At 45.3% G+C, this 25,571-nt stretch overlaps 1 protein-coding gene across 1 annotated transcript; it reads left to right on the plus strand.

Annotated features, from left to right (window-relative positions):
- The first annotated feature begins 295 nt into the window (after positions 1-295).
- On the plus strand, positions 296-25,061 carry TTLL6 (tubulin tyrosine ligase like 6). Its single transcript, XM_057499520.1, has 12 exons — positions 296-672; positions 817-947; positions 2,154-2,310; positions 3,064-3,207; positions 3,804-3,889; positions 8,957-9,182; positions 10,449-10,624; positions 12,582-12,770; positions 13,692-13,866; positions 14,746-15,027; positions 23,982-24,348; positions 24,790-25,061. The coding sequence occupies exons 1-12, from the start codon at positions 379-381 to the stop codon at positions 25,059-25,061; spliced, it is 2,499 nt and encodes an 832-aa protein (XP_057355503.1). The 5' UTR covers positions 296-378.
- Positions 25,062-25,571: the final 510 nt, after the last annotated feature.

Raw genomic sequence — 25,571 nt, forward strand, 5'->3', positions numbered from 1 at the left:
GTGGTGTTTTTGTTCCGAATTTGAATGCTTTCGGCTGGTTCTGACGCCCCTGGTCACTGCAGCCGTTCCTTCCTTTCCAGGCCCTTGAAGGCATTTGAGTCAGCTCGCAGCTGCTAATACCAGCAGGGGCAGGGGAACAAAGCTGTGGTAGCATGTGTGTGGTTTTGAAATGTATTATATAATTTTTTCTGTCAATTTGCCTTACTAATTACGCTTGACTCTGGCTGATGTTCAAGATTAGTTGATATTCCCTGAACATTCTGTGCTTAGTGTTTGGAGGAACACCAGAGGCCAACTTCCTGGCAAGGGGAAGGCAGGGAAAACATTCATCCCTCTGTAGCGCTCACTGGGCATAGGCTGTATTCCTTGGTATTCTCCATGTCCCTTCTCGGCCATGGTGTGTCCAGACAGGGCAAGATGGCTTCCAGTCCCAAGGAGCGGAGGTGTCTTGCCTCTGTGCGTGGTCTGAGAGCACCTGGGAGCACAACCCCCCAACCCCACGCTCCTTCCCCTCTTCCTGGGCTAACAGGTGTGTCCTCCAATTCCATGGCAGTGCGGAGGGCCGCCCAACTGTATGGGCTTCGAGAAGGAGGGGAAAATGAAGACTGGACTCTCTTCTGGACTGACTACTCGGTGTCACTGGAGCGGGTGATGGAAATGAAGAGCTACCAGGTATCTGGGGCAGAGCTGGTCCTCAGGGAGGCCCCCACTTTTAGGAGTGTCCCCCGAGGGACTCCTAAAAAGAGATCCCCTTGGAGGACACTCCTGGGCACTCCCAGGTCCCTCATTGTTCATGAATTCTGGCTTCCTTTGCAGAAAATCAATCACTTCCCTGGGATGAGTGAAATCTGTCGCAAGGACTTGCTGGCCAGGAATATGGGTCGCATGTTGAAGATGTTCCCTAAAGATTTCCACTTTTTCCCCAGGACTTGGTGTCTTCCTGCTGAGTGAGTGCCTACCACGCTCCCTTCTCACTCCCCAACCGATGTACCTTTCCTTCTTGCCACTGGTTCCCTGGGTGCTCTTTTCCCTTCCCATAGGATCTCCCATGCATCCCTCCTGATCAGAAAGAGAAGGGGTAAAGGGTGTGCCCAAGGGTGAGAAAACGTAAACCTCTGCCTATAAAATTAGATGACATTTAGGGGCTGGGTGCCTTAGAGCCTGTGCCTACAGTTGGAGTAAGATTTTGTTCTGACCCTGAAAGCTGCTGACTTTGGATTTGTTCCAACTTTTTAACTGTGAAGTTTCTGAATTTTTAAGGACCATGAGCACATGGGGGGGAGGGCAGTAATGGTTAGCACCCAGGTTTGGAGGAGGGAGGGGAGCCTGACCTCTGTCCTGTGGCAGTACTGTGATGGTAGTCAGCCTTTCCCTGTCTCTGGTCTCCCTTTATCCATCTTGAAACTGGACACCCATTCCTGGTGTCCAGGACACTCTGGACCACATCACCAAGAAACAGAAATGCAAGACGACATGAGCATGGCTTCAGTACACTCTCGTGTTTGAGATCAGGTACAGGGGGGAGCAGAGAAGCATTGCCATCAGAATCATACTCACATGGCAAGGGCCTCAGAGGAATCCCACCCCCCTCTCCACCGAGTACTTTCCCAAACCAGGAGCTCCAAGGTTCCCAGACTTTCCTAGCTGGTTTGGAACACTTTTCAGGGCTTAGCAGCCACTTAAAAGGAGACATGTTTGACATCAGGTCAACAGGTGCCTCCAGATTTCATGGTCACTGCAGACCACTGCAGTTAAGTGATTTCTCCAGTGGTCACAGGGCTCTCTGCGGTTAAAAGGCAAAACGAGAAGTAGGGCAAGACTGAGATTTATAATGCATTAGATCAATGTCTTTCTTTCTTCTGAATATGCTCTTCAAAGTTCTGAATATTTCTTCAATTCTGAATATTTCTTCAAAGTATATTCAGAGAGAATATCTGCCCTCTGATACTCTGGCTGGAGTGGAGGCGGTCCAGCGCACAAGCCGAGCTCAGGGTGGGGAGATGTCACTTGGGAGGGCTTGAGCTAGATTCCAAGCTCCAGATCTCTGGGTTGTCACATTGGATACCTTTTTTTTTTTTAATGAAGAGCTGGCCTTCCTTTTCCCTGCCCCCCAGCTAAAGGTGTATCTTGCTCCCCCCCTCGTGCTCTGATAGCTGGGGAGATTTGCAGAACTACAGCAGGTCAAGAAAAAATAAGACGTACATTTGTAAACCGGATTCGGGCTGCCAAGGGAGAGGTATATTCATCACCCGGACGGTGAAAGAAATCAAACCAGGGGAGGATATGATCTGTCAGCTCTATATTTCCAAGGTACTTCCTCATTGTGATTAGTTATTTATTGCCCACGGCAACGTTAGGCTCTAGCTTCACTGGATCAATGGGAAATGAGGGAATGGAGGCTGGGGGGTAGGGGGCGAAGCTGAGTCCAGTCTTCTGGCTTGGCTTGGACTGTCAGACCAAACCTTCTGACAGGGACATGACATGTGCTAGGCCAGAGCATCCCTCAACCCTGTACCCTTGTCAGTTGGTCTGGCCCTATCAGGCTGGCCCCTTGATTTCCAACATGACAGCTGAGAGAGCACCTTTGATCTATGGAGGTCCCACTGTTTGGGGGAAGAGAGTGGTCCTGGAGGGATAATGGTAACCAGCTTTACTCCATAACATGCAGTAGAGTCTGCTGCAGGGAGGGAGCCCTGTGGAAGTGTGCATGGAGGGGGAAGGACAGGCCAGCGTTGCAGGTCAGCACTACAGGGTGAATCTTGCAGAACTGCAACAGTAACATAGTCCTGCATGGTCACAGCATGTACTTCATCACAGCATCTCTTAGAGGTGGTTACTTGTGCCATTTGAAACGGAAGCACGTTGTGGTTTAGTGACTTCCACGAGGTCACATGGTGGGCTACAGAGCCCAAGTCCCCTTGTCCCTTTCTCCAACACTGGCCAAGCCCGCAGTCTGTAACATCAGGCAGTGTTAGTGCTGACTCCACAAAAACAAGATGGGGTGCCAACGAGCTCCAAATTTGAATTTCTCCTCTGATGCTTGTGTGACTTCTCTCTTCCCAGCCTTTCATCATTGATGGGTTCAAGTTTGACCTGCGGATTTATGTGCTGATGACATCCTGTGACCCCCTCAGGATTTTTGCATACAATGAAGGACTGGCCCGTTTTGCCACCACCTCTTACTCCCACCCTTGCACAGACAACCTGGTGAGCTCAGGGGACATGCCACCTCCCACTTCCTCCCTTGGTAATAAAACATCCTAGTTAAATCCACATTCCCAAGACATTGTGGATATGGCTGGCACATGCTGAATGCTTGCTAGGTGCCAGATTGCGAATGTTCATTCATTTACCCTTCCAGGAGCCCTCGGAAATAGGGATTCTCATCTCCATTTTGCTGATAAGGAAATGAAAACCTAGAGAGTATAAGGGAATTGTCTGACATCACAAAACTAGGAAGAGATGAGGCAAGGACTTGTGGTCAGGTCTGCCTGCATACAAAGCCAGGGCCACAGTTCTGTGGTGCTCAAGGACAGGAGGCCATGGGCGAGCCCCCACTTCTCCCCCACCCCACTCTCTGGCCCCCCTTAGGCAGGGCACCCTGCATCTCAGGAGTTGGAGTTTCTCATGCTTCAGGCTGTAGGATTCTCCTATGTACTTCCTCTGTTTTGCCAGTTTAAGTAAGCCCTGGGACTTGCCCTGTCTTTCCCATTTCTTTAAGCCCAGGGCCAGGGGATGGCACAGAGAGGAAGGGGGAGGCCTGCCCTTCCTCCTGCCCCCACAGACTGTGTGTCTTTCCCCAGGATGATATCTGCATGCACCTGACTAATTACTCCATTAATAAGCACAGTTCCAACTTCCTTCGAGATGCTCACTCTGGCAGCAAGAGGTAAGGAAGCAGCTTACTTCTCTTGTCTTTCCCTACCAGTCTCAGTGCCGCGCTCTGGAGATCAACCCAAAGCCCCGTCAGTCCCCATCAGTGTTCCCATCTTTGGGTCACATGGTCTCAGAAAATATTTCTTTGCCTCTAAACCCAGAACAGACTCCTTAGTCTCTGCCCTCTGTCTGTTAATCATTAAAAGAAGGCCACATCATAAACCCTCCAAGAGTGGAAGGAGAGATAAACATGAGCCAGTTCCCCAGCAAGACACACACACACACACACACACACACACACACGCACGCACACGCACACACACACACCCCAAAACATACTCTTATTACAGCTGGCTATCCCGACATTTGCAAACCCCCAGATAGTTATTGATTACTCGTCTGCCATGGGAGAACATGCCGGCCAATTGTTTCTTGGCCTGTGGCTCCCTGGGGTGTTGCTCCAACAGAGATTCTCAAATGATGTGTCATGATGCTTGGTGTACATGACATGTGGCTAGCTGGCTTTAAGATTTCCCAGAAGGCAAAAAAATGACAGGAATGCTTGAGTATCTTCCCAAACAGCCTTTACATTCATGTTCTCATCTGATCCTGTCTCATTTGAATTTTAAGAAAAAAGGGGTTTGAAAAATGTGAACCTGGCCAGGTAATAAAAGGGAAGGGGAAAGAAGAGTCCTCCTGTATGTTGGGATGCATGCTGGGTGTTTCATGTGCGTTTTTTTTCATTGAATTTTCACAACACTGTGGCAGAGGCATTATAATCTACCCTTCATAGGTGGAGAACTATGAATTAGATGCCACTTACACTTTACAGAGGAGGACACCAAGTCTCTGAGAGGTTGAGTAAGTTGCCCAAGGTCACATAGCCATAAATACTAGAGCAGGACAGGAAGGTAGGTCTGTCTCATTCCAGGATGTATGGTTTTTCCCTGCACTAGGCTTTAAAGGACTGATAAACAGGCAATCTGTTTGAATTCAGAGCATCAGAGGAGAATCACTAGGTTAAGCCTGCTTGAAGGGGACATTGCCCTTTTCCAGAGGGCACCAGCCCCCTGTCTTGCCTGAAGTTCCCCTGCTTTGTCTTCTCCCCACCCACTGCGGGTCCCCTGGGTCCCTGGCTAGTGTGCACTGGGCACTGGTGCTCAGTGAGGCCTGGCTTCCAGTCCTGGCTCAGACTCTCACCCACTGAGTAAGCTCACGCCAAGTCCCTTCATGTCTCCCAGCCTCCACTTCTTGGTCTGTAAAATGAGGGCACTGGGGCGTCCTGCCCTGTCCTTGCATGCCCTGCTCACCTGACAGGGCCACTGTGGAACTCAGGTGACCTGTGACAGCAGCATGGACAGCACTCATGGCTGCTGCTCTTTTTCTTCAGTTTGAGGGCATGTAATCGGAGAGCCTTCCTGTCCCTCCTCTCATGAAGACTGACACCCTGCCAACAGGCTGTGGGCCCTCAGGCCGTGATGGAGGGGGTGTTCTGGGGTCTTCTGGGTGCCAGGACTAAGGTGAGAGGGTGGAGAAGTTCTGCAGCCCTGTGTGCCCCTCTGTCCTTCCTCTCCCTTCTCCTCACCTCTCTCTCACCCCAGGTCTGGCCTTGCCCCTCTACTCTTCCTCTCTGTCACCCTCTCTGTTCCCCCAGCCTCCACCCTGCCCTCACTTGGCTCAGCCTCTCTCCCTGAGCTCCAGGCCCGTCTCTCCTCTGCTGTGCCTGGCTGTCTCCGTGTTGCTCCTGCTCACCATTTCCCAGCATGGATGCGTTCTCTCTCCTCGCTCCCACCCCAGCATTCCAGCTGACCCGGCCCGAATGCCCCATCGCTCCCTTCTGATCTGCAGGATTAGAGAGTTCGATGTCATCTTGGATGTTTCCTTTTCCAGTGAGTCATTGAATCCTGAAGGTTTCTCCTTCAAATGTCCCTGTGTCCCTTCGTTCCCACCAGGCCCAGACCTCGCTTCAGCCTCAGACCCTGGCTACACTGGCTCCTTGCTCTTCCCTCTAGCTCTGGACACCTCTGCTTAACCTCTCTATGCCTCCATTTTCTCATCTGTAGAATGACATAATAAAATATGAATACTGGCTGGCCAGCCTCACAGGTATGCTGGAAGGCTCTACTGAGATGATATGATGAATGGGCTTCAAAAAAATAACCCATATGTAGGCAGAGGTATCATACATTCTCATATAGTAGCCCCTCTTATCCACAGTGTCACTTACCCATGGCAGAGGATCCTCCTCCTTCTGACATACGGTCAGAAGGTCAGTAGCAGCCTAACATTGTTTTACAATGCCCGCGTAATTCCCCTCACCTTCTCGCATCACCTGGCCATTTTATCATCTCGCATCATCAAGAGAAGGCGGAGGGCAGCACAATAAGACAATATGAGAGAAGAGGTCAAATCTATATAACTTTTATTAAGGTATATTTGTTATAATTGTTCTACTCGCTAATTAGTTATTGTTGTTAATCTCTTACTGTGCCTAATGTATAAATTAAACTATTGTAGGTGTGTATGTATAGGAAAAAGCATAGTATATAGAGGGCTTGGTACTGTCCCGATCCTCTGGAGGTCATGGGACATGTCCCTGGTAGACATAAGGGGACTACTGTACTCATTACATCCACTCTCAGGCAACCAGTATGCCTCCTAGAGTATCAAGTTCAAACTCATCTGCTCAGCCTGCTATGATTGGACCAGACTCCACTTTCCACTATTATTACATAATATTACACAAATAGTCAACATTTTATTTGTTAGCACTTGCTGTATGCCAGGCCTGGCTCTAAGAAATTTACATACTTCAATCCATTTAATCCTCACAACACTATGAAGTAGGCATCATTATTATTATCCTGATTTTGCTTATTAGGAAACAGGTGTAAAAAAGGTTAAGTATCAACCTGCTCAAGGTCGCACAGGCAGCAAGTGGTAGAGCTGGAATTAAAACTCCCAATCCCGTGCCCTTAACCACTAGGCCAAGCAGCTTGTGCTATTCGCTGCATGCTCTTCTACCAGGACACTTTTTGCTCACATTTGACAACACAGGCATGGCTCATTCCCACCTCTCTTTGCTCAGCTGCAACCAAAACATGGGAAGGCCCTTCTGTCTCACTGAGTTTCCATGTTGCCTCCTCTGACCTGGTTCTAGGTTCTGGTCCGGGCATGCAACCACTGCAATGTAGGCAAAACCCATCTTCTCAGGTGAGGGGCTGGGTTCCACCTCTAAGGACACCCCAGTAGAGTCTGCATGTAACAATCCACAGTAACCTTTCTATCTCTAGCCTCCCATCTCCCCTGCAGTCATCATCAGCCAAAGGCCATGACTGCTCTTTGCTTGGTGCGCATGTTTTTCTTGTGTCCTTATGCTCCCTAGGGTTAGAATGGTGCCCTGGCCTTCTGGGTGGTTCCACGTTGCTGAGCAGAATCCTTTGTACCCTCTCTCTCTCTCCCTTTTCCTTTCGCCTTTCCTCTTCTTCCTCATCTTTTGAGACAACCTGCTTCTCATGCTGCCTGCCTCAGCTGCCCCAAATTCCTCCCTCCCCAGCTTGAGGCCAGCTGTAAATCCGCCACTAGGCTACCAATCAGTAGGAGCAGTAAAGGAGAAGACAGAAAAACTGGAAACCTGGCAGGCTTCTGGGGCAAAGACCTGTTCGTTGTTCAGCATGCCCAGCATGAGCTGGTGTGTCCAGGCGTATTGACTAACCACTGGGTGTTACGAGACTGCACTGTAATGTATGTTCAGCATGAGGGGCCTGAGTCATCAAGAAGAGACTATGATTCATAACGTCTGTTATAAGAAGGCAGGCAAGTGTATAATCTGTTTTGGGAAACTTTATTTTCCAATTAGGCAAATTAAATAAAGTGTTGGCTTTAATCAATCTGGAAAATTCATTTATGTGCAACACTCCATTCCCTGACCGTGACAAGTAGAGGATGTGGCCGTCTATATTGCGTGGCCTTTGTTTATCTGTCTCTATATAGTGCATCCTTGTTTTGTATGTGTGCTGTCCACATATGGTTCTTAGGCTTCCCATGACAGAGGTTGTGCTTTCTTGGGACCTTCTCATTGCACAAGGTTTGCACGCACAGCAGGCCCTTAGCAGATATGCGTTGGCTGACTGACCCTGCTTCCTCCTTTTTGGCTTCATTGAGGTCCACTGAGCTCTTTGATCCGCTTGGGTGAGCCAAGTCTCTTGTCTTCTCACTTTCTTCTTTGCTTTTCACTCTCTTGCCTCTTCTCCTCCCATATTTCCACTTCCCACTTTGGCTGTCTTTGCACACGTGTGTTCACGTGAGGGAGTGCGTGTCTGTCCCCATCATTTCCTCTTGGGCCCGTCAGATTCATCCTCTCGGTTCTGCCCAGTTCAGAGCTGACTGGAGATGCTCTCGGATGTTTCCTCATGAACCTCTCCACGTGGGGTAGTCATCCTCTGAGGTCTGTGATAGGGTTTGATGTCTGCCATCTTGGTTTGCCTGTGACTGAAAAGCAGGGCTGTCCCGTCTGCCCGGGACAGTTGGTAATAACCCTGGTTGTGGAAATGCGGTGGGGCTGTCTTTTCCCCATGGGCATCCCTAAAATAAAATGTTTGGGTCTTTAGTGTCCCCCGAAATCCCTTTAGATGGCTGAGGTGAGATATCAATGTTCTTAAAAGTCTCCCTAAGTGCTTCTAATGGACATCAAAGGCTCAGAAACCATTGCTACCAAATCAAATCCATGATGTAAGGTGTTGGTTTTTTAATATTTTATCCACCCATTAAGCTTTCCACACAGGATACCCAGTTGCCTCCCCAGCCCATGGGTGTTTTCTGTGTCACAGTGAAAGTTCCCAGGCCAAGCCTCTCACATCATTATATCTGTGCCCACTCCAGGCCTGTGGGGTGTGACCCTGTGGCTCCTGAAGGCTCCTCCTGAGCTGACACAGACCTGGCTTCACCTGGCTCTCGGTGTCCATGCCCCCTGGCTCTGGGGCCTGGACTTTTTTAGAAGTTTCTGGTTTCCAGCATGCTGTGGCCTTAGATGACCAGACACAGGCTGTCATGCCTCATGGCCTGTGGTTCTCTCTTCCAGGAAGCTCTCCACCTTCAACACGTACATGGAGAGCCATGGCTACAATGTGGAGCAGATATGGAGAGATATGGAGGATGTCATTATCAAGACAATCATGTCGGCCCAGCCCATCATCAAGCATAACTACCACACCTGCTTCCCCAACCACACACTCAACAGTGCCTGCTTTGAAATTCTGGGCTTTGACATCTTGTTGGACCACAGACTCAAGCCCTGGCTGTTGGAGGTAGGGAGGCCGGGGTGAGGGGCGCAGAGAGCCCCTGTGATTGTTACCTTTACCCTCACCCCTTTGCCCTCCCAGCTCAGTCTCCCACGCCACTTCCTCACCTGGTGCTTGCTTCCTGGGGCTTCTGCCTTAGCTGAGAAGTGGCCACCAGAGGGGGCTGGACGGCTGGGAATTAGAGAATTCCTGGCACCTTGAGGTCTACCCAGACTTAAAAACTCTGATCTCAGGCACAGAGTGATTCTAAAGACAGCTCTGCCTTTTGTAAAATAATTATCTCCCAGAAAGGGGGTGTTCTTCATCAAAGCTGGGTTGATGGTGCTCAAGATCAGACGGGAGCTGCCAGGCTGAGCTCTCAGGGGCTGGACCCCTCAGTTCCAAGTACCAACAGACAGCCACCTGGTGTCTGTGGCCACGAGAGTGGGTTGGGAGCCACTAAGTGAGTTTCCCGTCTCCCTAGACCATGGGGTGGTGGGAGGAGGAAAAGAAGCTTCTGAATCTGAGGGTCTGTCTGCCAGATTAGACTTGTGCTCAGCACCCCTCTTAAGTGGCAATTAGATATGCATCACAAGGGGGTGGTGGGAGAATGAGGTGCAAGTCAGAGATGCTAGTTCCAGCTGACAATCAGCCTTTGGAGCAGAAAACCAGAATTATGGATCAGATTCCTGGAGCCTTGCTTTCCCTCCATTCCCAGTCCTTGTTCCCAGGTATGGGTAAGGACAATATGGTTGTTTGGAGCTCTTACACAAAGAGCAGAATTAGCTGCCAGGCACGAACCTTCAGAAACTGCTAGACATCTTCAAATGCCACATAATGCCTCTGAACAACGTGGACTTTCATGTGAGCAGGAATGAGTCCTCTCCCTCCTCCCACCTGTCTCCCTTAATCTCAGCTAGGATCCTGGATGCATCTCTCTTTTCTGCTCCCTGCCTCCCAGCCTGGCCCTTGGACTGCCCCCTTCCATCTGTCTGTGGGATGCACAGGGTACGTGAGAGCACACATGCCGGCCAGGTGGAGAGGAATCAGGACAAGCACCCCTGGCACTTCTCAAGCGGAGGACTGAAATAAGGGCCAATTAAACTAGAGGGTCTCCACTTCCTTCTTCCCCCACTGCAGCTCCAGGGCAGACCCTCTGTCTCTCTCCATTCCACTCACCTTGGTGGCCAGAGTCCCAGGTGGGCTTAGGGAGCTCCCTGGAGCTGGCATTTGGGGCCACTTCTGCTTTCAGTCTAGACAGGCCAGCCCCCAGCTGCCGCCCTGCTCTCACAGGTCAACCATTCCCCGAGCTTCTCCACTGACTCCTGGTTGGACAAAGAGGTGAAAGACAGTCTGCTGTATGACACCTTGGTGCTGATCAACCTGGGAAGCTGTGACAAAAAGAAAGTCTTGGAGGAGGAGAGAAAACGGGGGCGATTCCTGCAGCAATGTCATTCTCGGGAGACCAGGTATAGTAGTGACTCCACATCCTGGGGACCCCATTCTATTGGACTTCCTTGCTCCCCATAAGACTGGCCTGCCTTGTCCAAGTTCTGGCTTGACAGCCTCAGGCTCTGCAGCCTTTATGTCACTTCTCTGAGGCTCAGTGTTCTTCTGTGAAATGGAGCTAGTGATACATAAGGTTGTTGGGGAATTAAATGAGAGAATGCATATAAAAGGCTTAACAGAGTGCCTGGCACTGTAATTTGGGTTAGGGATTATTAAAGTAATCTAATTACTTATTAAAATAATCTAACCTATAGTTATATGAATCTAGGCATATCAGCATTTTAAATAATAATTAACATAGTTTATATATGTATAATAATCTATTATTATCTTTCTTGGTGGGGGAGTACACACAATGGGTGAAATGGGTCAAGAAGTACCAACTTCCAGTTATAAAATAAATAAGTCAAGGGGGCATAATGTACAGCATGGCAACTATAGTTAATAATGCTATATTGCATATTTGAAAGTTGCTAAGAGAGTAGATCTAAAGTTCTCATCATAAGAAAAGAAAGTTCGAAACCATGTCTGATGATGGATATTAACTGGACCTACTGTGGTAACCATTTTGCAATATATACCAATATTGAATCATTATGTTATACACCTGCAACTAATACAATGTTATATGTCAGTTAAAGCTCCATTTTAAAAGTAATTAATTAACAAATAAGGCTCTTGCCTGGAGCTGGTGGGAAGGGGAGTCAGTTCTAATTCATGATACTCCTATATGGAAAATTAGTTTATATTTGCAGAATGTGGCAGCTTGAACAGTTGTACCATGGATATTTCTTTGCTCCTAAAAATGGGAGATTAAGTTATAGATAGAACTATATATAACAGATGTGCTCTTTCTTATCACATAAGGATTCAGAGATTAACCAGTACAAAAAGTAAAACCACTCCTTTGTTTTTGCAAAAAGAAAGATTTGTCTGTCCTTTTCCACACTACTGAGTTGGCCAGAGCTAAGGTCCCCTGCTCCCTGCCAGGCAGTACTGGCCTTTCAACAGGGGCCTTCCTTCTGTGGAGGGATTCTAGTGTCAGAAGACTGAACCTCATCAAAGAGATGCCTTTTCTGCTTTGGCAATGGTATCTATGTTTGGGTGGCACTGTGCTTCTCAGAGCACTCTCACGTGTGCAGAGTCTTCCCTGTGAGAGGGGTGCTGGGAAGGTAGGTAGCATGCTCCTGTTTGGGTGTGGAGGAGGCCAGGACTCTGGAAGGGGAGCTGACCTGCACAAGGTCACCTTGCAGGGAAGGGGCGGGGGTGGACCCAGAGCCCAGTGAGTGTGCTGCCTGGGATTCTAGAGGGCCTTGCCTATACCACCAGCTTCCTCCGGGCTCCGTGGGAAGGAGACAGCGTCAGCTAAGAGCAGCCAGGGCCTCCTCTCAATCAGTCTCCTCATCACATCTTGGCCCTGGATAGCTCAGTGGCTCTTGGTTCTCCGCTGTAAAGGGGGCTTATCATTCCTCCCTGACCTCCACCTCCCCTGGGGGCTGTGAGGAAGAATGAGATCATTGCAGCTCATAAAAACTCATCTAAGAAGCCCTCAAATTTAGCAAAACACAAGCTGCCATTCTCCAGAGAAGGGCAATAAGGGCTGTGGATGGGGAGGTGGCGACAGTCTGCCTCCTCAGAACTAAGCCAAGAGGGAAATGGGGTTCTTTGTGTGAGGTGAGCTGTCAGAAAGACTGTTCTGACCAGCTCTCAGAGCCCCGGCTGTCCTGAGAGGGTTAGAATCTCCTTTCAGGGGAACAGTCACAAGTTCAGTAGATCAGTGTTTAGTAAATACTGATCAACCGCTGTTGTGTGTGAGGCCTCCTTCTGGCCCTGGACTACATTCAGCTTGGCCATGTCCCTTGCAGGCTTTGTCCCAAGAAAATCTAACTGAAGCCCTGTTATTCTGCTTCTCAACAGGATTGAGGAGGTCAAGGGTTTCCAGGCTGTGCGATTAGAGAAAACGGAGAAGTATGAGAAGGAAAACTGTGGAGGCTTCCGCCTGATTTATCCCAGTCTGAATTCAGAGAAATATGAGAAGTTTTTCCAGGACAACAACTCCCTCTTCCAGAATACCGTTACCTCCAGGGCTCGGGAGGTGCATGCCCGGTAGGAAGGCTGCCACGGTGGGGCGGGTGGGGTGCTGAGGTGGGGGGATTGTGCTTAACCAGTCTCTGGGTGACTGCCCAGGAATGGTGAAGGCATGGGGCTGCATAGAGGGCTGGGCCACAGGAGGGGGAGCCTGGCGTCCTTCAGAGGATGCCTCCATCCAGGCAGAGAGCTTCAGTCTCTCCTGGAAGTTGTCAGAGGAACATCTGCTTTAGTCTCCCAGGAACCAGGAATTGTAATATTCCTTAGTGTGGGGTGTTCTTACATAGACGTGTCGCTGTTTATAGAAACTCACCGATGAGAGGCATCCCCACCCCACTCCAGAATTCCCAGCCCCTCAGAGCTGCCTCCTGGATTCATGCAGGTATAAGATCTAAGAACTGGAAGGGAGTCATTGCCTCCAGTCCAATCCCCTCGCACCACCTCATTTTATGGAAGGGGAGTTCAAAGCAGAGAAGGGACCACAAGCTGATGATAGCAAGACAGAGTCTAGATCCCCAGTCTCCTGACTCGTGTGGCTGTGCGATTTCCATTACATCATTGGCCAGAGAGGCCCAGACTATGAAGTGGTTCAAGATGACAGCCTCTGACTCTGGCCTCCTACCCAGACCCAATTCCTGGCACCCACCTTCTATGGGATTTGGCCTGCTGGGAAGTGGGGAGAGAGAGGTGTGGTGGCATGGGGTATAGCCCCCTTATTGTGCATCTCTCCTCGGGTGCTGTTCCCCAGACTAGGAAGGGTGTGGTTGGAGGTCTGCCTCCTGCTCTGTGACCTTGAATCATTTGTGCAGACTGGTCACGCTGGGGGAGGAAATGTGGAGTGCTCCGCCTCTGCCCAGTCTTGTCCGCCCCTCACGGAGAATGCTCACATCAACAGCCTGTCCCTAACCTACATGACGCTCACTGCTTCTCAATGGGCAGGCAGCTGATTCAGGAGCTGAGAAGAAAACAGGAGAAAAAACACTTCCAAACAAAAGAGAAGAAGGTAGAGATGCAGGGGGAATCGGCAGGCGAGCAAGCAAGAGGCAAGAGAAACAGCTGGCAACAGAAACAACGGCACAAAGACAAGGCCGACACCACCCATGCCTCCAAACAAGTAAACCCAGATGGGAGGGGAGCACACGTGCCCAGCACCCTTCCCCGGCTGGGGCCAGGCCACGGGGGGGTGCCCAGGAGACTGCTATGTAGAGCCCAGACGTACTGAAGGCATGGGGCTGCATAGAGGGCCGGGCCACAGGAGGGGGAGCCCGGCATCCTGCAGAGGATCCCTCCACCCCAGGCAGACGACTCTCGCTGGTCTCCTTCTTGCCTCCTTCAGCAGGAGTAAAAGCAGCCGGGAGGCTGAGCACGATCCCCACATGGGAAGTGGGCTCCACAACTCCATGTACTCATGGTCCCCAGCTCCAGTTTGGGTTGGAGTGCTCCCTGCAGCAGGCCAGGGACCTCCCCTTACACTGTGGGGACGAATACGTCTGACCACAGCTGGGTGCTTCCAGCCTGCTCCCTGCCCAGAGGGCAGACCAGTCCCCAGGCCACGGGCCAGCTGTCCAGTTGTCCTATGATCTGAGTCTTCGGATTCCCCCTTCTCTGCCCAGCTCCCTCTTCTGGCTCAGTGGAAGGATTCAGTTGATGTTCTAGTCTACCTTCTTTTTCTCAAAGACTTACCTGAAAGGATGGGATTAGAGCAGGTTTTTGTTTTTAATAACTTTGTTAGGGTCACAGACTCTTTCAGAGTCTGATAAAAGCTATGGACTCTCTTACCATAACATATACAAAGATATAATTTTAAAACTGCCCCCAGGAAACCATCCATGAGCCCTTAGGAGTCCCTGAGCCCCAGGTTAAGAGCCTTAGATTACTATTGTTTTCCTTCTCCTCCTGACCTCCTTTGCACCTACTCTTGGGTGCAGATGAACCTGCGGGGCGTGCAGAGCTGGGTTCCCAGGGGCTGTGTGTTTGGTTTCCTCCTTCTCAGTACCTCCAGCCATTGACATTAGTGTCCTGCATACCTGACTCGCTCTTGAGTGTCAGAGATGCAAAGACAACTGAGACAAACAGCAGCCTCGACCAGGAGGCCCCTCAGAAGGAGGGTGGCCCTGCACCTCCGGAACCGGCATCTATGAGGTATTGCAGCTCTGTACCTGACCTGAGGAATGCAAGCCTTCTCAGCTGCCCTGGGCTGGAGCTCAGTAAAACCGTCTCCAGAATTCAGGAAGCCAAATCTGCCTGTGCAGTGAACGTGCTCACTGGCACTGTGGTGAGTAGAGCAGTCTCCCCTCCTAGAGGGCTGAGCTCAGCGGGTGTTGGTGGGAGCCTTGCTTTCTGGTCATTTCTTTGTCTCTGACTTACTATGGCTCTTTGAGTAAGCTGCTTAGCCTTCCTGCACCTCACTTTCCCCCTTGTGAAGCCCAAGTTGTGGAACAGCCTACCTGTTGGGAGAACAGACCTGTATTTCTAGGGCGTTTAGAAAGGCCATCGTATGCATCCTTCCTTTTTAGGCAGGTCACTACCTGTTGTACTCATTTGCTAGGGCTGCCATAACAAACTGCCATAGACTAGGTGGCTTCAAACACACATTTATTCTCTCACAGCTCTGGAGGCCAGAAGTCTGAAAACAGTGTTGGCAGGGCCATGCTCCATAGGAAGGCTCTTGAGGGAAAATCCTTCCTAGCTTCTTGCTAGATTCTGGTGGTTTCCAGCAATCCTTGGTGCTCCTTGGCCTGTGGCAGCCTGCCTCCAGTCTCTGCGTCTGTTGTCCCATGGCCTTCCTCCTTGGACTTCTCCTGTGTAGCTAGCTTCACATGGCCTTCTTCTTAGGACACCACCAGTCATTGGATTTAGGGCTCACACTAATTCAGAATGGCTTCATTTTAACTCGACTAATTATATCTGCAAAGACCCTATTTCCAAACCGGGTCACATTCTGAGGTTGTGGGTTTGCATGAATTTTAAGGGGACACTGTAGAACCCAGTATATCCCCTAAACAACGTTTCTCACAATCCTTTGATATATGGAGACCTCTTGAAGGAAAGAAAACATTAAGATCCCCATTGTAGACTTAAGTTATTTTTATAAATATATGCAAGCATAAAACCAGATATAAAATATTCATTCTTATGGTTCTATGCGACTACAAAACCAGACCAAAACAAACTGCACCAATAAAATTCACATCAAAAATAGTAATTTAATGTGATCACTGATTCTCGGTTTCTGCAAAAATGAAGTTGCCACATGAATGTATCACTTGAGGTTCCAGCACAGGTTCTTTTGTGTTCATCACAGTTAGGCCCACCAAGGACTAGGTGATGACTCTACTGTAGCCACTGGACAATCTTCAGCACTGTTGGGCCTTTGCTTGGTCCAAGTGCAGTATGGAATAGCACAGTTTTTCAAATTTCTAACTATAGTCCACAGTAGAAATCCATCTTATTTCATAGTCCATCACATACACCCACAACTGGAAGAAAGTTGCTGGAACAATGCTTAGCTATAGTCCTTATGGTGGCTCATGATATTTTCTGTTCTGTGCTATTCTATTCTATTCTTTTAAAAATACTAGTTCTAATCTACTCAGTTAGTTTCATGACCCACTAATAGGTTTGCAACCCATGCTTGGATAAACCCCTTTATGAGAGTACACTTTGGGGCTTCATGACATAGGATTCGGCAATGATTTCTTAGCTAGGACACCAAAAGCATGGGCAACAAAGCAAAAATAGATAAGTGGAATTACATTAAACTTAAAGAATAAACAGAATGAAAACGTATACAATAGAATGGGAGAAAATATCTGCAAACCATATATCTGATAAGAGGTTAGTATCCATAATGTATAAAGAACACTTATGACTCAACAACAAAAAAAGCAACTTAAAAATGGGCAAAGAACTTAAAAAGACATTGTCCAAAGTGAAATAAGCCAGTCAAAAAAGGACAAATACTGCATAATTCCACTTATATGAGGTATCTAGAGTCATCACATTCTTAGAAAGTAAAGTGGTGGTTGCCAGGGATTATGGGCAGGAAAGTAAGGGAGTTGTTTAATGTGTATAGAGTTTCAATTTTGAAGGTTAAAAAGGTTCTAGAGATCTGTTGCACAACGTGTGTATAGTTAACATTATTGTATTGTACACTTAAAAACAGGTAAGATGGTACATTTTATGTTATGCGATTTTTTACCACAATAAAAAAAATTGAGTAAAGAATATGCTTTGGGGATCTGGCTGCCTCTGTTTGGACCCTAGGATCTCCTTTTATTTTATATATATGAGTTCCATCTAGTCACTCTATTCCCTATACCTCAAGGCTCCCCGTATTTTAAAAAATGTATTAAAAAATTGAGTTTTAATAATAGTTCCTACCAGTGGATTACTGTGAGCGTTAAATGAAAGGATCCATTAGAGTGGTGGTGTTCGCACAGGACTCAGTGAGCAGCCGCTATTTTAATATAATGGCCACTTTCTAAGACTGCCTTTGTTCTTTTCTCATTAATCTAAGAGCTAAAGCAGTAGTACTTAACTCTAAAGAGATTTTTTTTAATAAAGCACCTTTTATTATCTTTTTCTTGTTTTAAATTTCATGTGTAGATGATTGATTTAATCAAATCCTTGGTTCAGGATATTGTATCATACTTGGTTCATTCAAGGCCTTTACCTGTTCTATTTACTTACTTTTCCCTTTTATCCCTATGCTCATTTCCCACTCTCTTGTCTTAGTATGTTTTCTTGCAAAGTAGGGATTTTTTTTTAATTAATTTTTATTTTATTTTATTTTGTTATCATTAATCTACAATTACATGAAGAACATTATGTTTACTAGGCTCTCCCCTACCCCAAGTCCCCCCCACAAACCCCATTACAGTCACTGTCCGTCAGCATAGTAAGATCTTGTAGAATCACTCAAAGTAGGGATTTTTTAAATGCTTACATTTAAAATTCATTAATGTGATTGGGTTATTTGCCTCATTCTGTGTCCTATTTTTTTTCTTGTTGAGCCTCTTTTTTTCTTTTTGTTCTAAGTTTAAATTTATATGCCTTGAAATGATCAAATTTTAACTGTACAATTCTGACAAATACACCTGTGTAACCCATACCCTTATTGCAATATAGAACTGTGGTATACTGAGTTATAAGGAATACATATTTGGCCAGGTATATTTGGTCTTCACCCACAACTCCTGAAAACACTTAAGGGCCTCAAAGGTGAAACGGGTATCTCGTCATGTTAATGAGAGATTTTTGGACCCCACCCAAGGGCAGGGTCTGGAGGTTGAACCAGCCAATAACCAATGACTTAGTCAATCGTGACTATGCAGTGAAGCCCTCACAGACACCCAGCAGAAGAGCCTATCTCCGTTTTTGCATCCTGCTTCTCTGTGGGAGAGAGCTTTCATGCTTGGGGAACCAGAACGCTTCTGTGTGCCACCGAGCCAGGCCTCAAGTGCCACAAGGATAGAAGCTCCTTTATTTGAGATCTTGCTGTTAAACTTGTGTCCTTTACAGTATCCTTATTTATTTATTTATTTATTTATTTATTTATTTTGCTATCATTAATGTACAGTTACATGAACAACACTATGGTTACTAGACTCCCCCATTATCAAGTCCCCCTCCACATACCCCATTACAGTCACTGTCCGTCAGCGTAGCAAGATGCTATAGAATCACTACTTGTCTTCTCTGTGTTATACTGCCTTTCCCATGTCCCCGCCCCTCTACATAATACGTGCTAATCGTGATGCCCCCTTTTCCCCCTTTTCCCTCCTTTCCCTCTTATCCTCCCCAATCCCTTTCCCTTTGGTAACTGTTAGTCCATTCTTGGGTTCTGTGAGTCTGCTGCTGTTTTGTTCCTTCAGTTTTGCTTTGTTCTTTACAGTATCCTTTTTCAGTCTGGTAAACATTAAGTGTTTTCCTGAGTTCTGTGAGCCGCTCAAGCAAATTAATGGAACTGAAGGGGGAGGTAGTTGGAACCTCTGATCTGTAGCCAGTTGGTCAGAAGAAGCACAGGTAACAGTCTGGGCTTTGTGACTTGTTTCTGGAATTGGGAGTGGAGGGCAGTCTTGAGGATGGAGCCCTTAACCTGGGGAATCTGGTGCTCTCTCTGGACAGATAGTGTCAGAATTGAATTAAGTTCTCGGACACACTGCTGGTGTTTGAGAATTGCTTGGTGTCCTGTGTGGGAAGACCCCCTTCCCCCCCACACACACATTGGAATTGGGTCTAGGAACCCAAAAGGACTTGTGGAATTCAAGAACTTTCTTATATATCCCCAAAGTTCCCTCAATCCTTTTCCAGACCATTCCCCCTGCCCCACCCCCACCCCAACCCTATTCCCTTGCATCTTTCCCCAAGGCATCCCTATCTTAGCTGACTTTTTTTGCCTAATGTTAGTTTGGCCAATTCTAGAATTTTTTTTTACTGAAGCATTGTTGATATACAATCTCATATTGGTTTCAAATGTACAGCACGGTGTTTCAACAGTTACCCATATTACTAAAGTCTCACCTCCTCTAGTGCAGTTATTATCCATCAACACAGAAAGATGTTATAACAATTCTAGAATTTTATGTAAATGGAATAATATAGTATTTATTATTTTGTGTCTGGTTTCTTTAGCTCAGTATTGTATCTGTGAGATTCATTCATATTGTTGAGTATATCAATAGTTTTTTCTTCTTTGTTGCTAAATTGTATTCCATTGTGCAAAAATACTGCAGTTTATCATTTTCCTATTGATGAACATTTGGGTTGTTCCAGGTTTTTTTTTATTTTATTGCTATTGTGATTAGAGTTCCTATCAACATTCATGTTCAAATTCTTTTTTTTTTGTGGACATACTTTTTCATTTCTCTTGGATAACTATCTAGGAGAAGGACAGCTAGGTCAAAAGGTAGATCTAGTGTAACTTTATAAGAAACTCCAAAGTCTTTATTTAAAATTATTATATCATTGTACCTTTCAGCCAACAATGAATGAGAAGTCTAGTTGCTCCATCTGTGTCATCATTTGGTGCTATCTGTCTTTTAACTTTTAGCCTCTCTAATAGTTATGTTGTGATTTCATATTGTGGTATTAATTTGCAATTCCCTGATGATTAACTGACTGTTGAGCAATTTGTCAACTGCTGATTGATCATATACTTTTTTTGTGTAGAGTTTGTTCAAGTTTTGTCTCCATCCCTTTTAAAAAATAGGATTATTTATCTTTTGAGTTGTAGTAATTCTTTTTATATTCTGGAAAATTGCCTATTCTTTTTCTTTATAGTGTTTTTTGATTAGTGAAAAAATGTTGCTTTCTGTGTTGTAAGGACTTTCATGCACTTCCACGTCACAGAGATATTCTCCTAGGTTTTTTCTAAAAGCTTTATGGCTTAAGCTTTGTGTATAGGTCTATGGCCCTTTCAAATTAATTTCTAAGTATGCTAGGTGATGAGAACCAGGGCTTGTTTTTCCCATTATGTATAACTAGTTCCAACACTATTTATTGAAAATACTTTCCTTTTTCTTATTGAATTGCTTTGGTGCTTATACATTCTAGTATTTTGTTGTTGTTGTTGATTCTTTAGAATTTTTGTCATAAACAATTGTCTTCTTTAAGAAATACAGTTTGCTTCTTTCTAATCTATGCCTTTCATTTTTCTTGGCTTATTGCACTGTCTAGTATTTCTAGTACAATGTTGAACAGGAGTGGAGAGAGTAGACATCCTTACCTTTTTCCAATCTTAAAGGGCAAACCTTCAGCCTTTTACCATTAAGTATGATGTTAGTCTTAGGGGTTTTGTAGATGTCTTTCATCAAGTTGAAGAAGTTCACTTATATTCTAGCTTGCTGAGAGTTGTTTTAAATCATGAATGGATATTGAATTTTGTCAAGTGAGTTTTTGGTATCAATTGATAAGATCATATGGTTTTTCTACTTTAAACTGTTATTTGGTGGATCACATTGATTTTTTAAAAAAATATTGAGCTAGCTTGCATTCCTGAAATAGACTCTACTTAGCCATGGTATATTAATCTTTTTACAGATTGCTGAATTCAATTTGCTAATGAACAGAGCCAAGTGGTAGGAGGTCACAGAGAGAAAAAAATATTAGGGAGAAACTCCACCCCCTTGGGACCATAGCTTCTTCACTTGGAGAGGACGGTTCTCCTCCCTCAGATCTTTAGGTTCCTCAGGTCCTGCTGGCAGCTCTGTCACTACCATTGGTGCCACCACCTCAGGACATCATGGAGATGGGGCTCAGAGTGGAGAAAAGAAAGAAAAGAAGGTATTTGAGGCAAAACCATAGGGCTCCTCCTGGAGCTCTCTCTTTTTACTTCCCAGAACCCACTTCTGAATTTTAGGTTGCCTTAAGTCCAGGTCAGGGGGTACTGGAGGAGAAACTAAACTCACCACTGACTTGCTGGTACTTTGGATTCTCATTTTCCTTCACCTGCCTGCTACTATTTACTTTTCAGAACTGTTAAATAGCTACTCTATGCATGCATTTTGTGCAGGTTTTATAGATACAGTCATTGGGATGAGACAGGATGCAATATACTTAAGCCATCTTACCTAGAGCCAGAACCAAACTACTGTCCCTTCTGGTCGTTTTAAGTCGTATTATCCTTTTGATGTCTGCACAATCCATGCTGATATCCCCTCTTTCATGACTGATAACAGTAATTTGTGTTTCCTCTTTACCTTGTTCTTACTATGGCTTTATCAGTTTTATTCATTAAAGAACCAACTTTATGCTTTTTGAATTTTCTCTATGGTTTATTTTCTATATCGCTGATTTCCAGTGTTATCTTTATTATTTCCTTCTATTAGCTTTAATCTGATCACCTTTTTCTAACTTGTTAAAGTGGAAAGTTAGTTATTTATTTTAAGCCTTTCTTTCTTTCTAATTAAGTTTAGCACTATAAATTTCCCCATAAACACTAGTTTTTCTGCATACCACACATTTTTAACGCGTTGCAGTTTATTACCATCCAGTTTGAAATATTTTCTAAGTTCTTTGTGATTTCATTTTTTTTCATGAGTTACCTAGGAGTATATCCTTTAATTTGTAAGTATTTAGGGTTTTTAAAGATATTTGATTAGTTTAGTATTTAATTCCTTTGTGGTTAGTGTAAATGCTTTGTAAAATTTCAGTGTTTTAAAACTTATCAACTTGTATTATGCTCCATGTATATCCTGCAGTTGTTGTGTATAGTGTTCTATGTGTCAATTAGATCACTGTGATGGACAGTGTTGTTCAGATTTTCCATATCCAGACTGATTTAATGTCTACTTTTTACATCAATTACTGAGAGAGGGATGTTAAAATCTTAACAATTGCATATTTACTTATTTCTACCTTTTGTTCTGTCATTTTTTGTTTCATGTATTTTGAAGTTTTTTTATTAGGTACACATTTATAATTATTTTGCCTTTTTGATATATTGGCCCTTTTGTTAATCAAGAAATGAAAAAAACCTCTTTCAGACAGATAATATTGCTTGTGTTAGAATCTGTTTGATAGTAATTATAATGAACACTCCAGCTGGTTATGATTAGTGTTTGGATGGTATATCTTTTTTACTAAATCATTTTGCTTTCAACCTATTTTTCTCATTATATTTAAATCTCTAATAGACATACGTAAATATATTTTGCTTTTTTATCCAGTGTGACAACCTCTGCCCTTTAATTGGAGCATTTACTCCATTAATGTTTTGCTTTTTTTTTTTAGTAGTTGTTCTAGGGATTACAAAATGCATCTTCAGCTTGTCAGAATCTACTTAGAGGTAATGCACTTGATTTTAAACATAGGAAAGTTAATCCCTCTTTTGCATAACATACATTGTAAATCCCATAAACAATACAGTGTTATAAATTTTGCTTTAAACAGACTTAGTATTTAAAAGAATTAAGAGAGGAGATACACTTTCAAATTATATTTATGTTAATTATGTACATATAACAATACATATCTATTGTTATCTATCTATTTATTTATCTATCCATCTATCTATCTATTGTCTGTTGTCATTTCACTTTAGCCTGAAAAACTGCCTTTAGTGTTTATTGTAGTGCATATCTATTTGCTGGTGATGAATCTTCTGTTTTTGTCTATCTGAGGTGTCTTTATTTAGCTTTCATTTTGAAGGACATTCTTGTTGGACCTAGAAATTCTGGACTGAAATTTTTTTTCTTGTGGCACTTTAAAAATGTTCCATTATCCTGGTCTTTTTCTTTTTTAATGAGAAGTCAACTGCATTTATAACATTGTCCCCTATATGTCATATGCCATTTTTCTCTGGCTCTTTATCTGTGGATTTCAGCAATTTAACTATAATGTGTCTGGCTGTAGTTTTATTTGTATTTATCCTATTTAGGAGTCTTAAGCTTATTTTGTTTTGTAAATAGATGTCTTTTGCCTAATTTGAGAAGTTCATGGTCACTATTTCTTCAAATATTTTTCTGCCTTATTTCATTGCTCCCAGTTTTATTTTCTCTCTGTGACTACTCTAGGTACCTCATATTAGAATCATACAGTATTTGTACTTTTGTATCTGGCTTATTTCACTTAGCATAACATTTTCAAACTTCATTCATGTTGTAGTATATATCAGAGTTTTGTTCCATTTTAAGGCTGACTAGCATTCCATTGCATGTGTGTGTGACATTTTGTTTATACATGCATCTGTCCATGGGCATTTGGGTTGTGTCCACCCTTTGGCTATTGTGAATAACGTTTCTGGGAACATTGGTCTACATACCTTTTTTTATGGGGCTATTTAATAACTTATTCAACATGTTTATCTAGGAGCAGAATTGTTGTTTCAAAGGGTATTTGTAATTTTACTTCTAGATGGTTCACAGGATGGCTGTGCCGTTCCACATTCTTATCAGCAGTGCATGAGAGTCCTTGTATCCCCATATCCTACTAACAGCTTTCTAATTGTTGCCAATCTAATAACTGAAATAATACCTCTTTCTCTGATTACCAGTCTCTAGTGTTTAAAATCTCTCTCATGTTTAAAGATCTCCCAGGGAAGCTCGGTGAACATTCCCACCATCTTCTGTTCTAGTGTGTAACCAATTCTTGGTCAGGAAACTATTTAATCTACTCTTTCTTACTGCTACTGAACCCAGCTCTTAATAGCTTTGTTTAAATCAAGAATGGCATCAGAAGGAACCCTTTGCTTTCCGCAATCTCATTTTGGACTGTTTTCTCTTCTAGCCCTTCTCCTCAGTAGAAACCACCTCAGAATCCACCACCCAGGTCTCAGACTCCCCTGAGGCTCTGCCAAGCATGACCGTGACAACCAGCTGTGAATGCAGAACTCCAGAGATAGACAGCATGGTGCCCTCTAAATGCAAACAGCAGCAGATCCCTCAGCATCTCATCCAGGAGAAAATGTCAAAACTTTCTCTGCCAACAAAACCACAGGGCTTCTTTGGGAGCCTGGGCCCAAGCTGGGCTTTGCTGAAGAATGACGTGAAAAAGCAGCATCTGATGTCGGAGCTACTCACCAAGGTTCAACTGAGGAAGAAGCTCTTGTTCCCGGTCTCTTGCCACCCAAAGCTGGTGCTGAGTAACCAGTCACGTGAGTGCCGGCACGTGCAGGGACGTGCCAAGAGCTTAGGAGATGGAGTAGTGCCTGGTCTGGCGGAAGGGGGGTAAAGCCCCTGCCTTCAGGGAGCCCCCAGTCTAATAGTGAAGACACCATTCATGTCCTTAAGGAATGTCCAGTCTTACTGGGAAGACAAGAAGATAAAAATAGAATGCTTTTTCTAAGTCCTCTTTAACATGTGCTCGTTCTCACTCAGATGAGGCCCATTCAGCTGAGTCTGTGCCAGTTGAGGGGCATTAAGTATGAAAAACAGGGAAGATAAGCTATTTGGAGGAAAGAAACAATGGCTGATTCTGAGTCAGGACCTTCAGCCAGTTTTTGGCCAGGGGACCCTAGTGGGAGGTGGCCTTAGCCAGGAATTTGTGCAGAGCCCAACAGGACAAACTGATGATGCCAATGGATTTGCCTTTCCAGAAAACCCCTCCCTGCCCCGGGAGTGCTACTTCCGCAGCCGAAGCTCTGGGGAGAAGAGGCAGCTGGATGTGTCCCCCCTTCTCCTCTTGCAGAGTTCTTCCAGCCAGAATGTTCCTCTGAAAGATCTGCTGGTGGTTGCCACACCAGCCCGACTGGATCGGAGGCCCGGCAGAAGTCCTGCAGGTGCTCTGAGAGACCTGCGTATAAAAGATCAGGAAGCAAACAGTCCCTGCCTGATCTCTGGCCAAAAGGATATGAGAGGAACTAGGTAGGCTTGCCCATAGTCCCTCAATGTGCCTTGAGTAGATATATTTCTGGAAGGTTGGGTAGGCAGGTGGATAGATGGATTGATGAAAAGCTTACAGGTAAGTAGACAGTTAAGACTAACCTCAGTTAAAATGCCACCCTCTTGCAATGTGTATTTCTGCTATGACTGATCTGTCCCACTGCTGTAGGTACACTTTTCTTTGTCTTCCATTTATGGCTGAAATTGGGACAGTCACTAGTGCTAGTCCCAGAAGCAGAGCTATGTCAACTGTGAGGGGCTGATGTCTGCACCTTTCATGCTGGGCCAGCCTGGCCTAGGTCCTGGCCACTTGTCCCAAAAGCTGGCTCTGTAATGACATGTACTGGGCAGACAGAACAACAGGACAGTGGAGCCTGAGAAGGTTTGAAAACAAAGACCTCTGAGAAGCTTTAATTCCACTGTGTGGAAGGACCAAGGAGATAGCAAGGAGCCCTATGTCAGAACCTTAGTGCATGAGCAAAAACTAAGGAGAACT

Source organism: Manis pentadactyla, chromosome 4, assembly GCF_030020395.1.
Source record: "Manis pentadactyla isolate mManPen7 chromosome 4, mManPen7.hap1, whole genome shotgun sequence".
Taxonomy (NCBI): Eukaryota; Metazoa; Chordata; class Mammalia; order Pholidota; family Manidae; genus Manis; species Manis pentadactyla.